A 17344-nucleotide genomic window follows, 5' to 3' on the forward strand; every position below is an offset into this window, starting at 1 on the left:
TTCAAGTTTGATTCTTACTTAGTTTACTCTTAAAGTGCTAAACATTTATTAATGGTCTCCATCCAAAGAGCATGTAGATAGCTTGACACTGACAGATTTCTCACATATACATTTAACGGCTATTTTTAGGAAAGAATTTGTTGCCACCCATAACATCAAGTTTCTTTCTTGGGAATGAAGAAAGAGAACAGGCTGTTGGGCAGGTACCTGGGAGTGTCTGTTACAGCTTCTCTCCCTGAGGCAGAGAAGTTAAATATAACATCTGACTTTTCCAGGCAAAGATAAAATACTTTCAGGCCCCATGAACTGTCGAGGGTGTGGGCACAAAGTGTCTTCGGTCCAGGACTGACCTGTCAGAGCACAAAGGTAGACAACTTCCCTCGAGTCACTGGGATGAAGCAGGGCCAGATAGACAGAGCTCAGAGCATCTACAGGGCATTTTGACAACAGCCCTTGGACAACATTTTGACATTAATCAAAAAATGTTTGACAACCACATTTTGACATTAATCACGTGTAAGCTCTATCTTGGTTGCTTTTTTAAAAAAATTATATCCTAATCCAAGTTGACTTTATGAGGCTAGAAATACTATTTCGTGTTATAAATGAAGAAACTGAAGCTTGGAAGGATTAAATAATGTTGCCAAGGTCACCTAGCTAGGAAATGATGGAGCTGGGATTAACCTTTTCTCCAAGGTCACATAATCAATAATGGCAGGAGTGCGATTTGAACTCAAAAGTCTCTGACTTCAAAGACTGCCCTCTAAAAGAATTTTGAAAGCTGTGAGGCTAAAGCCCTGGAGATTCACAAGACAGGACTCAAAGTTCTCAAATAAGGAAGCTCTGCTGTTCATAGTTTTTTCAATTAGATGATATAGAAATAATTTTTTTTATAAAGAACTTGGTTTGCATTTATGTAAGACCTTACCTGTGAGTTAGAGGAGGGCTGACCAACCTAGACAGCATATTAAAAATCAGAGACATTACTTTGCCAACAAAGGCCCATCTAGTCAAAGCTATGGTTTTTCCAGTAGTCATGTATGGATGTGAGAGTTGGACTATAAAGAAAGCTGAGTGATGAAGAATTGATGCTTTTGAACTGTGGTGTTGGAGAAGACTCTTGAGAGTCCCTTGGACTGCAAGGAGATCCAACCAGTCCATCCTAAAGGAGATCAGTCCTGAACATTTATTGGAAGGACTGATGCTGAAGTTGAAACTCCAATACTTTGGCCACCTGATGTGAAAAACTGACTTATTTGAAAAGATCCTGATGCTGGGAAGGAGGGAGGAAAAGGGGACAACAGAGAATGAGATGGTTGGATGGCATCACCAACTTAAAGGACATGAGTTTGAGTAAACTCCAGGAGTTGGTGATGGACAGGAAGGCCTGGTGTGCTGCAATCCATGGGGTCACAAAAGAGTCGGACACGGCTGAGCGACTGAACTGAACTGGACTGAGGCCTGAGAAAAGCCCATTGGATTTGGAAATGAGGAACTTGCTGGTGACCAGTAAGGGCATCAGATCTCCCTGGTTGTAAGCAACAGAAACTGACTCTGGCTACTGGAAGAAGAGAAGGAATTGGTGAGAATGATGTGGGGACATAGAGGGCATCTAGTTTCTCTTCCTGACTGTACCTTTAAGTTACATCCCATTGGATTCTTTGGCTGGCAACCAATAGTGCTAGCTGATGTTATTCAGTCTTGGAACTGAAGAAAATGCTAAAAAGAATTCTGCTTGGAAAGGATGGGAAACAAGAGAATCAGGGTCTTCTCAGGCTGCTTTTGAATGAATACCATACATTTTTAGGATTTTTGTCATTCATTAAGAAGTGAAACTGTTAGTCAGTCAGTCATGTCCAATTCTTTGTGACCGTGGGGACCGTAGGCCGCCAGGGTCCTCTGTCTATAGAATTCTTCAGGCAAGAATACTGGAGTGGGTAGCCAGTCCCTTCTGCAGGGGATCTTCCTGACTCAGGGATGGAGCAAAGGTCTCCAGCATTGCAGGCAGATTCTTTACCCTCTTAACCACCAGGGAAGCATTCATTGGTCAACATTAAAATTCCAAGGAGAGCATCTGTTTGGCCACTCTTGGTCTGGGGATAAAATCAAGAACTCTGATTGACAAGCCCCTCAATCTGCCTGGCCCACCTGGGGCAGAGGAAGGATTGTTCCCTCAAACAAAAATCAGGCTACCTTTTTAAAAATTATCTATTTCTTTGTTTAATTCTGGTTGTTCTAGGTCTTGGTTGCTGCTCTCAGTCTTTCTCTAGATGCAGTAAGATGGGGTTACTCTTCGTTGCATTTCACAGGCTTCCCATTGCAGGGCCTCTCTTGTTGTGGGGCACAGGCTCAGTAATTATGGCTCATAGGCCCTAGCACAGGGGGGCTTCAGTAGCTCGATGGCATGTGGAATCTTCCAGGACCAGGGATGGAACCCATGGCCCCTGCATTGGCAGGCAGATTCTTACCCACTGTACCACCAGGCAAGTCCAAAATCAGGCTAGTGTTATCAGTAAAAGGACAAAGGGATGCTAGGTGACGAAACAGAAAAATAGCCAATACACTCAGAAACAGAGGTTTCCTCTGAGTTAGAAAGTTTGAATGGGTCCAAGAGGACAAAGAGCCATTGTATGGTTAAAGGTACCCTGTTCCTTCCTGGGAATGTCTCAGATACCTAACATTCATTTGTTTACAGTCATCTTAGAGTCGGCAAGTGTGCAGCTGACTCATATCACCTCCCATTTCAACCTTGTTAAATAAGAACAAGCTACCTTTTCCCGAACACTTACTGTGAGCTCACCCAACAAGCCACACTTTTAAATGCCCTCCAGGCCAGGTGAATAATGAGGACAGAAGTATTTGGAGTTGGGGTGGAGGCAGGAGGACAGTAATGAAAAATTACTGGGATTATGGAAACTGGCGAGAACACTCCCCTCCAGGGAAGAGAGCAGTCCCCTTAGCTTAGCCCACGGCTTTGAAAGTGTGGTCCCTGGAACAGCACCATCAGCATCCCTGGAAACCCTCATATGCAGATTCTCAGACTTCTCCCGAGTCCTACTGACTCAAAACCCTGGAAGTAGAGATCTTAAATCTGTGTTTGAACAAGTGGTCTAAGTGATCCCGATGCTTGCTCAGGTTTAAGGCCCAGTGTTCTAGCTGATGGTTGCCACTGTGTTCCCAGACCATTTCCTTTTACTGAAAGATACTAGAATTTTACTTTTATGTGAAATTTCTCACTCTTAAATTTGACGACTAATTCAAACACTTAAAATGTACTGTGTGGGCTCACAATATAATATTCTATCCAGATTTGCAACCTCTGGTTTATGCTGTTGATACAGAGCAGGGCCCTGTGGGGCTCCTGGGCACAAGGCCTTTCTGTGTCTTGCATTTCTTTGATTATAGAAAACAGCCTTCATTCAGCCTCCATGACCTTCCCTGAGGTCCAGTCAGCAGATTCAAGCAATTGTTAGTTAGGGAAGGAAGGGGATAGGAGACAAGGGAGAAATAATCAAGAACAGCCTTGGGGCAAGGTTCTGCTTTCCCATTAACAAATACATATAACAATATTTTTGTGCTATTTTGCGGGCATTGAAACCCCTTCCAGGTGGGAGAAGTTAACGATTAATGGTGGTAATCTGCCCACAAGCATGTAGACCCCAGGCCCATTGGACCTGCCTGCAGGTTGATGATGCTGACTCCTACTACATCACCACCAACCCATCAGAAGACTATCAATGAGCTGATCATGTCCTCTTTGCACAATCACTGTAAAACTTCTCACTATCTTCTCCAAGTTGGGACACATGCTTTTGAGGGTGTTCAATTGCTGTGGCCCCGTTTGCCTGGCAAAGTAACAAAGCTGTTCTTTTCTACTTCACCCAAAACTCTGTCTCCAAGAATCAATTCGGCACCAGTATACAGAGAAGCTGAATTTTGGACCTTAGTTTTCTCTTTGAACCTTAAAATAATCCTACAGAACACTTCCTGTGATATGTTCCACCTTCCTTCTTTTGTCCTCACTCTGCAGTTTGTAGGATCTTAGTTCCTTGACCAGGGATTGAACCTGGGCCCTCAGCAGTGAAAGCATGGGGTCCTAACCACTGGACAGCCAGGGAATTCCCTCATTCAAGGAATTCCCTCATTCAAGGAATTCCCTCATTCAAGGATACCCCTTTCAAGGAATAAGACGACATAGGTCCAAAAAGTGAGGTGCTATTATAAATCACATAGAAACTAGCCAATCCCTGAATAGGATCCAAGTGTATTTGGTTTTAAAGCCTCTGCCTTTTTTATATTGTATGTAGAAGCAAACTGTATGAACACACCTTGTGCACAAGCTGGCATCACAAAAGCTAAACATCTTTGGCATGCCATGGGCCATGGACCTATGGAGCTTTCTCCTCCATTTGTGTGCCCCACCCCATCCCACTCACCTCAGGCTAATCCCCATTCCTGTCAAGAGAGTCAGTCCCCAGGAGAGCCCAAGAGGGCTGGAGAGCAGTGAGGCCGGGCAGTTTCCTGGAGTGTACAAGCTGACCAGGCGCCAGAAGAAAGCTGTGGGCAGCAGTGCCCGAGGCTGAATGTCCAGCATGCAGCTGGATTCACAGGCTAAAACCAGCTGCCCGTCAATGTGTCCTCTGCACGTCCTAGACTGAATTCTAGGAGCCGCCCTGGGCTGAGCCCCCACCTGGCTCCGGCCTCATAGCTGCTAACTGTTCTGTGCTCAGAGTAAACAGCCCTGGCCCCTCCCAAAGAGGACCTGTCTCCAGCCCCCAGGCTGGACATGGGAAGCGGGGGAGGCATCCGCAGCCTCTTCTCCCCGGGCCATCTGTGGGGACAGTGGCTGGACATACTTCTGTCATCAAGTCCTGCTCACCTCATCCCCATGGCCACTGCTCTCCACGCCTTCCACCCTCCGGCAGCAAAGACCTCCTGGGGCTTACTGCCCTCAGATTTGGATCAGGAGGGATGTTTGCAGGGACTTCCTGCTGGGTAACCCTGCTTTGGCATTTACCAGCCTGCATATTACACCTCGATGTCTATTCATCAGTCTCCTTACTAACAGGAGACACCATCTCTGCCCATTTACAGATCTCTGGAGATCAGCTCAGAACAGAGAAGAGATTCATTCAAGGTCCCGCAGCTAGGAAGTGGGAGAGACGGGAGTCAAACCCAGACTCTGTCACCCGAAGGCCAGTGTTGAGGGCTCCTTTAATTACTTTCTCTACAGCAACTGTGTGCCCTAGATTTGTCACAAAAACGTACATTTATGATGGATGGGAAAAAACAGACTTGGAGAGATGGAGACCTGGGATCAAACCTCTTATCTGCAACTCCACTTGGGACCTGGGGAGTTGGGAGGGCCTCCTGCACAGTTCATCTGGCATGCACTATTGGCGATGATAATATCCCTCTGTTCGCAGATGTCTGGGGCCATCGTGGCTCCTTGAGACACTGAGCACAGAGTGAGTGAGCCTGCGTGTCCGTGAGGGGAAGAGAGGGAGGGAGAAACACACGGCCAAAGGCCCCAGACCTTAGCAGGTGTTTCACCTTCTCTGGCCTCGGTGTCTCGTGTCCAGTGGGTTCATGTGTAAATACGCTTTCCTGGAGCTCTTCTGTGTGCTGTGTATCACTACACAACACGCCCACCACGAATCCCTAAAGCGAGATCCGATCTCTGACCTGCTGACCCCGAGTCCAGCCACTTCGTCTGCAGTCTCTCCCAGTGGGTCCTGTCCTCCTCTCTCCTGCCACAGAGGGCATCACAGGGAGACCCCTGGGTCTTGGAATGGGATCCCGGGAGTCCTGGGTCTAGCCTTGGCCTCCTGCTGCCCTGCCCCCAGGGCCCAGAGGGAGGTGAGGAGAGGGGAGGGGACAAGGGTCCGGGTGCGACCAGCTGCACCCGGCCAGGAAGCCGCTTTGGTTCCTGGTTCCCACTGGGGCCAGAGTGACACCTGATCCTGGGAGATTGTGAAATGACAGGAGGTGGCAGTCGGCCCGCCTGCCTTGTGTGCTGAGCCCTCTACCCGCAAGGGTTCAGCCCCGCCCCTACCCCCACGCCCCCCAGGAACCCAGTTAAATCTTCCTGGCGGCGCCTCATTCCCGCACCCCGCCCTGGCGAGCACCATGCCTGCCTGCCGCCTCGGTCCTCTCCTCGCCGCCCTCCTCCTTGGCCTGCTTCTGGGCTTCCCCCCGGTCACAGGTGAGTGGGGCGGGGAAAGGCTGGGTGCCCAGAGGGGCCGAACCAGGAGCGCAGGAACAGAGCCCGGCAGGAGCCTAGCCTCTCCGAGCAGTGAGGATTCCCCACGGCGGAAGTGGGGAGTCCCCTGCAGACTAAAATGTGGGGATCCCTGGTGCTCTGAAGGCAGTAGCCCTTGGGCTTCAGATGTGTGGTCCAGTGTGCTGGGGGTGTGCGGAGGCCACTGAAAACTGCCCCTTATACCTAGGATGGGGCGGGGGCGGCGGGGGTGGGGAGGTTCTTTGCTGATCTTGGAGATGCAGTGGCCAGTGGCGGGGACCCTCTGCCGGGACATCGGAAGCTCCTAGACGCTCAGTTGGGCTGGGGTCTCCCAAAATTGACGGCTCGGAGGCCAAGGGTTTGGTCCCTCCTGTCCTCCCAGGTATTGGAGGACCCCGTCCCTGGAGGTGGGGCTCTCTGAAGACAGTTAGGGCGGGGCCTAGGGACCGAGACTCAGAATTCTGGCGGGGGGGATTGAGATTGGGGGCCATCAGACACGAGGTGGGCATCCTCTGAGAGCGGGCCCGGGTCCCCCACTACCCGTCCACCTCCCAGGCGCAGGCACAGAGAAGCCGGGTGTGTGTCCCGAGCTGGAGGGTGAGGCGAACTGCACGAAGGCGTGTGTCTCAGATGAGGACTGTAATGACAACCTTAAGTGCTGCCAGGCCGGCTGCGCCACCGTCTGCCAGATGCCTAATGGTAACTTGGGGGACCCTCGCGGGCCGGGGCGGGGCAGCGGGGGTGCGGGAGAAGGGAGCGCCCGGTTCCGGGCACACCAGCGCGACCGACCCAGGGGTCCAGGACCAGGTCGAGGTGGCTGGAACCGGATCAGCCCGTGCTCTCCCTCCCGCGGCCCCTGGGAGACCGAAGCGTCGCTGACATGCCGCCGAGGGGAAGGGAGGTCCCCCACTCCCAGCCGGATTCATCGCTCTGGTGCATGACGGACTTCCGGGACGCACCGCGGGGACGTGGTTCCGGACCATTGTTCCCTGAGATCTGGGCGCCAGGGTCGAAGCTTCCTCCTGGCAGGGGTTTTAGCCGCGGGGCAGCCCTGGGCTGTCCAATGGGCTGGGTCCCAAAATCTGGGACTCGCTCCCGTGCCAGAACCCTTTTCCTGTGGCTTCCCCAGCCCTGGGGGAAGGCTTTGGGATGCCTACTGGCCCGGACTCCCCAAATTCCTCTGTCCAGATGGAGGCTTTCCAGATTTAGGAGAGCATTCCGCCCATCTTAAAGATGTGATGCAAGCTGCAAAAAGAGAGAAAGGTTCTTGTCCAAGGTCACACTGCCATCCCTGGCTGGACAGGACTCATAACACAGGGGGTCCCTTTTTTGTCTGAGTGGCTTGAGGAAAGTCAGGACCCCATCCTGAGCAGCCCTCCCCCTTCCTCCTCTTAACACCCTCTCTTCTGCTCTGAAGACTGAGAGAGAGAGAGTGTGTGTGAAGCTTACCCTTCATAGAGAGCACTTGCTGGAGCTCAAGACTGTCCCGCAGGTCCTAGGGACTCCTTACCTGAGCAGGAAGGGGTCTGAAACAGCTTGGACTCTGAGCATCTTGTTTTTCAGAGGGAAAAACTGAGGACCAGAAGCCAGGATATGACCTGATCCCACTGTGTTGGGATCGCTGGTCTTTACCCAGAGAAAAAGTCCCTGTGATGCTCCCTCCCTGTGATTTCTCTGAAGATGCCTGCAGGGCCAGGAAGGCCTGTAATCAGAGACCTCAGTCAGAGCAGGGTGGTGGGAGCTGGAGGGAGGAACAGTCTGTCAGGGGGGCTTGTGGATCTGGAGATCTCTACTGCTGCTGCTACTGCTAAGTCACTTAAGTCGTGTCCGACTCTGTGCGACCCCATAGATGGCAGCCCACCAGGCTCCCCCGTCCCTGGGATTCTCCAGGCAAGAACACTGGAGTGGGTTGCCATTTCCTTCTCCAATACATGAAAGTGAAAAATGAAAGTGAAGTCGCTCAGTCGTGTCCGACCCCAAGCGACCCCATGGACTGCAGCCTACCAGGCTCCTCCACCCATGGGATTGTCCAGGCAAGAGTACTCTAACCTGGACCAAAGTGAGGAAAACCAGGAGAGGAGGACATTGGCAGAGAAAGACAGACAGATGAGAGGTGAGTAGGGCGAAAAGAGGAGTTTCTGCTTGGGGGAGTCTCTGCTGCTCCCCGGTCTCGGATAGACTGAGGTAGGAAGAGGGGCAGGGACAGAGGGTCTCCTGGATCAGAATCCTCATTGTACCATCTGCAGGTTGTGTGTCCTGAGCAAGTGGCTTCACCTCGCTGAGCCTCTGCTTTCTCCTTGACATAATGGGATGAGAATCACAGATGTTGTAGGACTGACATGAGGCTAAATGAAATGGTACACATGAGATGTCTCATGAGAGAGTAGACCCTCCACTCACAGTGGTTTGTTTGGTGAGTCACGGGCTCCTGATGCCCTTCTGTCCTGGGGCAGCTCAGTATTGAGAGGTCCTGCCCTTCTCTAGGGAAAGGGTATCTCTGTGCAGGAAGGCAGCCCCCTGTGTCCTCTCAGCTCATCACCCAGCTCTGTGCCTGCTTGATGTTTGGCTGGACTTGCTCCTGGGGCTTCTGGGCACTGAGCCCAGCTCCCTCCTCCTTGAGCCTGGAGTGGAGCACAGGGTGTGTGTGTGTGTGTGTGTGTGTCTGTGTCTGTGTGTCTGTGTCTGTGTGTCTGTGTGTGTCTGTGGACATTGAAAGGCTGGGCTCAGGTCTTGGTTTTACTTCTGGTCAGCAGCGTGATGTTGGGTGATGCCTTCACGTCTCTGGGTTTATTTTCCTCCGCTGTAATAAGAATACAGCAGAAATATCCCCTACAGAAGAGAGGTGTGATGTGAAAATTAAAGGACAAAATGGATTTGCACTAAGAACTTGTTAATTGGCACATCTCTGTGGTGTGTGTGTGCGTGTGTGTGTGTGTGCGTGTGTGTGCACTAGTGGAAGAATGCTTCTCTGGGTGTTAGAGTGAGAGTGTAGAGGGGACCTTGGTTCCACCTGGTTGTAACTAGGAGTGAGTATACGGGAGTGAAGGCGTTGTGGTTGCGTCACCCTGACATGGGCGCTATGGTTTACTGCTTACAAAGCAACAGAATGCATGGTGCACAGACTTGAAGCCAGTTTCCTGGGTTCAAATCCTGTCTCTACCCTGTTTGACTTAAAGCAAATTATTTAACTTCTTGTTGACTCAATTTCCTCATCTGCAACATAAGAAAATAGTTACAGCTCCATGTCCCAGGTTCTAGGATTATCCTGAGGATTAGATGAGTTAATAAACGTTGCAAGCTTTGGATAATGCCTGCTACTTAGAAGGAACTAAGTGTTAACGGCTGCCTTTGCTCATCATCATTATTATTGCTACCAAGAACGTTGACTTCTCAGGGAGAAGTCTGCTGCCTCTGTTGCTTCCATAACAACCCTGTGGTGTGGTCAGCGCTGATCTCATCTGACACCTGAAGACACAGGGCTCTGGGGGATTTCCCTCCTGAGGCCACAAAGTTAGGAGAAGGCAGAGCTGGGACTCACACTGGAGTCCAGTGATCTCAAAACTCCTGGGAGGAGAGAACAGAAAGAAGGGAGGTTGCAGATAACCTTCCAAGCCCCCTGAGATTCGCTCAGGCATGCAGCCGTCTTATTTGTGAATCCAGGTGGGCAGACATGCTGTGGAGACGTGTGCAGCCACCTGCCTCCACTCTGCTGACCACCTCTTACTCCTTTTTCTACCCAGAGAAGAAGGGCTCATGCCCTAAGGTGGACATCGCCTTCCCCCAGCTCGGCCTCTGCCGGGACCAGTGCCAGGTGGACAGCCAGTGTTCTGACCTGTTGAAATGCTGCCTCAATGGTTGCGGGAAAGTGTCCTGTGTCACCCCTGTCTTCTGAGGTAGGTGCCCTGGGATGGGGGGAGGGATACATTGATACCCAGATGTGACAACCTCTGCAGGAGGCTGAAAAGGAGCCCCTGAGCTAACACAGTGCTATTCGCTTATCCATCCTTTGATTTGTTCTCATCCACTCAACAGACAGTCACTGAGCATCTGTCATGGACGGTGCACTGCTCTAGGTGCTGGGATGCTCCATGAGTAAACAAACCCAACAAAAATTTATCTCTAGAGCACCTAGAGCAGTGCACCACCCTGGTAGCTCAGTTGGTATAGAACCTGCCTGCAGTGCAGGAGACCGGGGTTCAATCCCTGGGTTGGGAAGATCCTCTTGAGAAGGAAATGGCAAACCACTCAAGTATACTTGCCTGGAAAATCCCATGGACAGAGGAGCCTGGTAGGCTGCAGCCCATAGGGTCGCAAAGAGTCGGGCGTGACTGAGCGACTGACACCTTCAACACCTTCATTCCCTGTAAAATGTTAGCAGGAGATAAGTGACCTGGAGAAAAAGAAAACAGAAGGAGGTTTCAGAGTAGGGATGGGGAGCATCAGGGAGCTGTGTTGCAGTTTTATCACAGGACCTTCCAAAAGGCAGCTTTTCAACAAACTTGTTGGAGATGATGGAAGGAACTGGGAGCTTTCAGAGAGACTGTTCTGACCAGTGGGGGCAGCAGATATAAAGCAGTGGAACCCCTGGTGTATTTCAGGAAAAGCCTGAAGTCTGGAGCCTATGATCAAAAAGAGGGCAATAGAGGAGAGGGTCAGAGAGGCATTTTGTTTATTTATGGCTGCACTGGGTCTTCACTGCTATGCACAGGCTTTCTCTGGTTGCAGCAAGCTGGGGCTACTCTGTGTTGCGTTGCACAGGTTGCTCATTATGGTGGCTTCTGTTGTTGCAGAGCCCAGGCTCTAGGCAACTGGGCTTCAGTAACTGCAGCACACAGGCTCAGTAGTTGTAGCACACGGTCTTAGTTGCTCTGCGGCATGTGGAATCTTCCTGGACCAGGGATCGGACCCAGGTCCCCTGTATTGGCAGGCAGATTCTTAACCACTGGACCACCAGGAAAGTCCAGGACTTTGGTCTTGACCCAGAGATGTTGGGCCCTTGGAAATGGACATGCTCTTGATTTGAATTTAGAAGGATTGCTCTGGCTGCTGTGTGGAGGCCCTAGAGGGAGAAATAGCAGAAGCAGAGAGACCAGCTAGGAGGCTCCTGCAAGAGGCCAGGTGGGAGGTGATGGACCAGGTGACCGGTGATGGACCAGGTGACCTAAGAGGCTGAGTTTGCGACATACATGAAGGTGGATGGGACAATACTTGCTGATTATTTGGGCTATGAGATTTACTCGTTTTCCCCTTCACTTGTGCACTTACTCTGTGGCCGACAGGGCTACATTCACCTGCTGTGAGTGGTTCTCATGCCTAAAGATAAGATCGTGGATCCTCTCTTTCCCCACAGATAATTAAAAATAAAACAATATTAAGTCTCACAGCAAGCATAAGAAAGTAAACAGAGGGACTTCCCTGGTGGTTCCATGGCTAAGAGTCTGAGCTCCCAATGCAGGAGGCCTGGGTTCAATCCCTGGTCAAGGAAATAGATCCCATATGCTGCAACTCAGACCCAGTGCAGCCAAATGAATAAATACATAAAGATTAAAAAAAAAAAAAAAGAAGAAGAGAAAGAGAAACAAAACCCAAAGCACATGCATCTTCAGCCCATTGAGGGATCCAGCACTGTGCCACGTGCTGGGAGAGAAGGTGACGGCTGCCCTTCCTCACCGAGTTTGCAGCCAGGTGGCCGAGGCCGACAGTTGGACAGACACTCCCAATGCCTATAATCAGTGCGGCAGTGGAGGGCAGTGCTGGGTGTGCTAAGAACACAGGAGGAAAGCTCAGCCAGGTTACGGTGGGGGAAGGAGGGAGCAGGGTTCTGAGCCAGTCCTGAAGGATGAGTGAAAGGTCGATAGTCTGATGAAGTACAGTGGTAGGCAAGCTGTTCCAGATGGAGGGAACGGGACAAGCAAGCCCCCTGGTTGTAATCTCATTTCTAATCATGCGCTGCTGTTGACAAGTTCTCAGTCAACAGACTGGCTGGTCACTGATGTAACCTATTGTTCAGATGTGAAGACTGAGACCTAGAGAGAGGGGAGGACATACCCAAGGACCCATGGTTGCTAATTCAGTGCCTGAAAGGGAAGCACGGTCTCCCCAGGGCCCAGAGCTCTCCAGTGATGCCAGCTGCCTCTTGCCTCCATGGGTACCAACAGCATGGGCTGGCATTGCAGTCAGGAAGACCTAGGTTCAGATTTCAGCTCTGACAGGTGGAAGGATTCTTCGGGAGATAAATGACAGTGACCCCTCATGAATGATCACAGCGGTCAGTCAGGACCATGGTATACCCAGGTGTATCGTGGGATGGTCAGAGCAGAAGAGGTGAGTCTAGGACCTTCAGAAAAATGCCAGCAGAGCCCCAGGGCCTCGAGAAAGTGAGGCTTTGCTGGGGGGGTGGCGGGTAGGAAGGTAGCGGGGGATGTGATGGAGTGGGAGGAGCTTTGGATCAGAATTTAAGCTGCAGGCACTCTTGTCTAGTGTCCCGGTGTTGTTGTTGATGGTATTATTATGATTTTCTTCCTCCAGCTCCAGCCACCGCAGCCTGTGGACTGAGGGAGCAGCAGTCCTGCCTGGCCCTGTCTGGCTCCAGCCCAGCTGCCCTCCTCCCTTCCTGGCCTCTTTCCTCCCTCCTGAGCTGACCACAGCTGCTTCTTTTTCCAACCAATAAAGTGACTGCTTCCAGCACTGGCGGGCCTGTGGCCTCTGTTATAATTCGGGCACATTCCATTCCTGCCTGCAACCGTGGGCTGGGGAGGCGGGAGTGGGCGTGGCCACCTGATCGTCCAGGCAGAGTTCGAGAAGAGACAGCTGCGACACGGTGACACAGTGAAGGTAACTCAGGGCTCTGTGTGCCGAGCCCCTTCCCCAGTTAATCCACCCACCAGCCCTGTGCAGATGCAGGTTATTCTCCCTGAGTGATGGAGGAGAGAACTGGGGCTCAGAGATGCTGGAATCCTTCCAGAGTTGCTGGGAGTTCTGACATCAGCAGCAGGTACTGTGTGCCTGACACAGGGCTGGGAGATTCACTTGTAAGATCTCCTGAATCCCGCAAGTAGCCCTCAGATTGTGATAAGGGCTTCCTTGATGGCTCAATGGTAAAGAATCTGCCTGCAATGCAGGAGACCTGGGTTGGATCCCTCATCCGGGAAGATCCCACGTGCCATGGAGCAACTAAGCTCTTGGGTCTCAACTATTGAGCCGGTGTTACAGATGGGTCTCAGCCAAGTTACTTGCTTGGGGCCACACAGAAAGAAGGTAACAAAGTCAGGGTGCTTTCTTGTAGGTTTTTGTTTTTGTTTTAATCAAGCTGTTATTTTGTAGAAATAACGCTTACATGGATCACAATTCAAAAGGTAAAAAAAAAGGATATACAACGTATGTACCACATCTTCTTTAAAATAAACAGCCAGGCTTCCCTGGTGGCTCAGTGGGAAAGAATCGGCCTGCCAGTACAGGAGACCAGGGTTGGATTCCACATGCATCAGAGCCCAACTATGGCCTAGACGGCTTGGGATGGGGGGAGAGGGAGGTGATATATAAAAAGATATAAACATACATAGAGCTGATTTACTCCATTGTACAGGAGAAACTAACTCAACATTCTAAAGCAATTATACTCCAAAAAAAGAAAAGAATACACAATGAAACGTCGTTCACCCTTGACACTCTTCCTCCACCCCCAGCCACTTTGTCCTGTTTTTCTTCAAGAATTCCTTTTTGGAAAAATCTGTATTTGTCACCGCATTGCTTCTGTTTTATGATTTGGTTTTGTGGCAGCAATATGTGGGATCTTAGTTCCCCAACCAGGGATGGAACCCACACCTTCTGCATTGGAAAGCAAAATCTTAGCCAGCAGAACATCAGACAAGTCCCTATTCTGTTGTTTTCTGTGGAGACCATGAATGCTATCAGTTTCTTGTATCTTCTTTCCAAGCTAGAGCTCAAGTTCACTCCCTCTATCCTGTACCGTTCTCTTTATCCCCTCCCCTCTATCCCTTCTTTCTATATTTATTTATTCTCTCCATCTCCTGGCTCCCAGGGCCAGAATCCTGGTTATCTGCCAGCCTTCCAGAGCGCAAGGCAGGGTCTCTTCTTGCACTGACCTCCCATCTCCAGCAACAGGCTGCCTTGCTGTTGTCTCTAAACCCCACCTCCAGTCTAGAGGGCTCTGTACGGTAAAACTGATGCAAAAACAAATATCTGCTCTGCAGTAAAGTGCAGGTTGAGGTTGGTGGGATAATAGAAAGCTACCTTTGAGGGAGCCAGAGCTTAAAAGCGAAGTTCTGAAGCCAGACCAGTAGAGGACAGCCCTGCCTGAGGAACAGCGTAAGCAGAGGTATTGCTCATGTGGGGAATACTTTTCGAGCTCTTAACTATATGTTCTGTTCTAGATGGGCCGGATTTGAGATCAAGGAGGTGTGTGGTGTATGCGTGTGTGAATGTGTGCGTGTAGGGGGGAAGAACAAATAAATGAATGAAACAAGGATAACATGTCAGGAGATGGCAAGATGTTAGCAAACTATAAAGATGAGTAAGATGACTAGTGGGTCCAGGGGATGGGGAGAGGAGGGGGCAGTTGCTTTGCAGAGCGTATTCAGGGAAGGTCTTTCCTAAGGTGTCATTCAAGCCATGAGCTGAGTGAAGAAGGACAGGAGCCATGTGAAATCCATGGAAAGAGCTGTCCAGACCGAGGAAATTTCTAGGACTGAGAACCTGAGGTCAGAGTGTGCTCAGGGTGCTTAAGGATCATGGCTGGAGTGGTGAGGGGTCAGGAGCACCAGGGGAGATAGAGAGGCATGTGGGCACAGATTACGGAGGGCCCTGTGGTCACTACAAGGACTTTGCCTCTTATTCTGAGGAATTTAGGACCTCTGGTGGGGGTTTGAGCAGCAGGACAACGTCATCTTACATTTGAAAAAGATCCTTCTGGCTAGACTGTGGGACTTTCCTGGTGGCCCAGTGGTTAAGAATCCTCTTGCCATGCAAGGGACACATGTTCCATCCCTAGTCTGGGAAGATCGCACATGCCGTGGAGCAAGTGAGCCCGCATCCCACAACTGCAGACCCCCCATGTAGAGTCCAGGCACCTTGAAGAAAAGCCCCCCTCAATGAGATGCCCAGCACAGCCAAAATTAAATTTAAGAATCGCCTTTGGGGGCGATGTGGAAACAGAGAGAGCAGTTAGGCGACCCAAAAGGACATGGAAGAAATGACTTTTTTTTTTTGCCTCTTCAGCTACTAATATGCATGAGACCTCCAAACTGTCAGCCCTAATGCCCTGGGAGCTAGGGCTGTACCGGCCATGCGGCTCCTATGACTCCTGTGTAGTTCTGCATGTCCTGTCTATTGATGGAGCTTTGGGAAATTAGCTCACGAAATAATCACATTGCAAACACAACAAATATTCCCCTTCCTGCCCCACGAGCACGTTTACCCAGCTGATCAAAAGTGAGGGGGTTAGGAAAACATAAAAACAGCGATGGCTGACGACGCTGTTAGTCATCCATTCACAGCTGCAATCTGGTGAGTATCTGGTTTCTTCAGCTATTACAGATAGTACTTGGGGGGAGCTGCAGTGCCCCCTTCAGTCACAGAAAAGCATAGCATTTGAAGGTGCTGCCTGCAGAGCATTGAGGTCCTGGACCCAGAAGTCTCTGTGTATCCCCTACAGATGGGATATCAACCCCACAGAAGCCCAGTGCCCAGCCAAACCAAGCCTACTGGGTTGAGCTTATTATATAAAAGGTGGAACCCCCTGGAGCTACTGTACCCACCCCCTCATTATTGCAAGCTTCACATCTTGAACAGCCCTCTGGAGATTTTTCACCAGATGAACGATCCAAAGCCTGTGGTTTATTACGGGCTACAATTAGGTTTAGGGTTATGGTTAGAATCTTGGCACCACTAGGGGAACAGACCATGGAAGGCAGCCGCCCTTTGCAGTCAGTCTGAAAACAACAACCCCTCACTGATGGAAGGCTGGTTCACTCTGCAGGCCGAGTTCCAAGTGGCCTGGATGGTGCCCACAGGACCCTCCTTTAACCAACCTCCAGGTAGCAATATACACAGACACACCGGGTTGAAGTTTCTACATTGGTTCACTCATGATCTCTGTTGGTGGGCTGGAGACTCTAGTTTGAAATAGATAAACCTCTCAACATATTAATGTACAAGTTAAGCATGTTCATGCTTATCTCAGGGTTAGTTCTCCATTGATCTTGTCTGGTTCAGCTGTGGTATACTTGAAAAGGTTACCTTGGTGTTTCTATGCTGTTTTTTGTTTGTTTGTTTTGGCCATGCCATGCATTCCCAGACCAGGGGTTGAACCCAGGCCCTCAGCAGTGAAAGCTCAGAATCCTAACCCCTGGACCACCAGGGAATTCCCTAATCTTTTGATCTTATGTATTATGGCTTTATTCTCTGGTTTGGGTTTATTGCTTGAGACAACTAGCACCTAGATATCACAATCTGCATTTCCTTTCCACTTTTATCATAGTTCAGAGGATAAGAGTCATCCCTAGTGGGTTTCTGTCCTTTCTTTGGAGGTCCTTTGATAGTGGGTGGAGGCTTTCACTCTTGAGGTTCTTTTCATGATTTTTTCTGGGCTCCATCCTCACAGTTCTTGATTTATTGTCTGCAGTTTGAAAACAGTTTGCAAAATGAGAATTCCCAGGTGTGAGTTGCCTCTTCTTTGATTAACACTGCTTCTCTCTCCCTCCTTCATTTTCTTCCTTCTTTCCTTTCTTCCATAATTCAGAGATGACAAGAATCACGGAATTCAAAGATGACAAGAATTGTAGGACTGACTGAGAGCTTAAAACTTTACCTCTGAAAAATAAATCCCAGGCCCCTCCTTTCCTCCACAGTGTAATTTTTACAAAACGAATCAATAGGTACTTGTAGAGTATTTACTCTGTACACACGCCACCTCTCTTGGCTAGGTGCAGAAATGTGTAACGCAACATCCCAACTTTCAAGAGCCCACAAAATATAACCATCAAAAGGTAGAAGCAGGCAGGCCCAGAATATCCTTGCATAGTCCATATAGAGAGATCAGGGAATTTTATGGGATGGAGAGGTAAGCAAGGACTGGGCTGCTCA

The 17344-nt window shown here is 50.1% G+C and overlaps 1 protein-coding gene across 1 annotated transcript; it reads left to right on the plus strand.

Annotated features, from left to right (window-relative positions):
- The first annotated feature begins 6107 nt into the window (after positions 1-6107).
- Positions 6108-12928, plus strand: WFDC2 (WAP four-disulfide core domain 2). The gene is made up of 4 exons (XM_015099913.4): positions 6108-6205; positions 6797-6940; positions 9982-10134; positions 12770-12928. Exons 1-3 carry the CDS (start codon positions 6130-6132, stop codon positions 10131-10133), a joined length of 372 nt encoding a protein of 123 aa, XP_014955399.2. The 5' UTR covers positions 6108-6129; the 3' UTR covers position 10134; positions 12770-12928.
- Positions 12929-17344: the final 4416 nt, after the last annotated feature.

Source organism: Ovis aries, chromosome 13 (assembly GCF_016772045.2).
Source record: "Ovis aries strain OAR_USU_Benz2616 breed Rambouillet chromosome 13, ARS-UI_Ramb_v3.0, whole genome shotgun sequence".
NCBI lineage: Eukaryota > Metazoa > Chordata > Mammalia > Artiodactyla > Bovidae > Ovis > Ovis aries.

Bases quoted from the DNA above. Each gene is read 5' to 3' on its own strand.
- WFDC2 (XM_015099913.4), top strand. From the start codon at position 6,130: ATGCCTGCCTGCCGCCTCGGTCCTCTCCTCGCCGCCCTCCTCCTTGGC. The intron at 6,206-6,796 runs GTGAGTGGGGCG...TCCACCTCCCAG, and splicing joins GGGCTTCCCCCCGGTCACAG to GCGCAGGCACAGAGAAGCCG. The intron at 6,941-9,981 runs GTAACTTGGGGG...TTTTCTACCCAG, and splicing joins CGTCTGCCAGATGCCTAATG to AGAAGAAGGGCTCATGCCCT.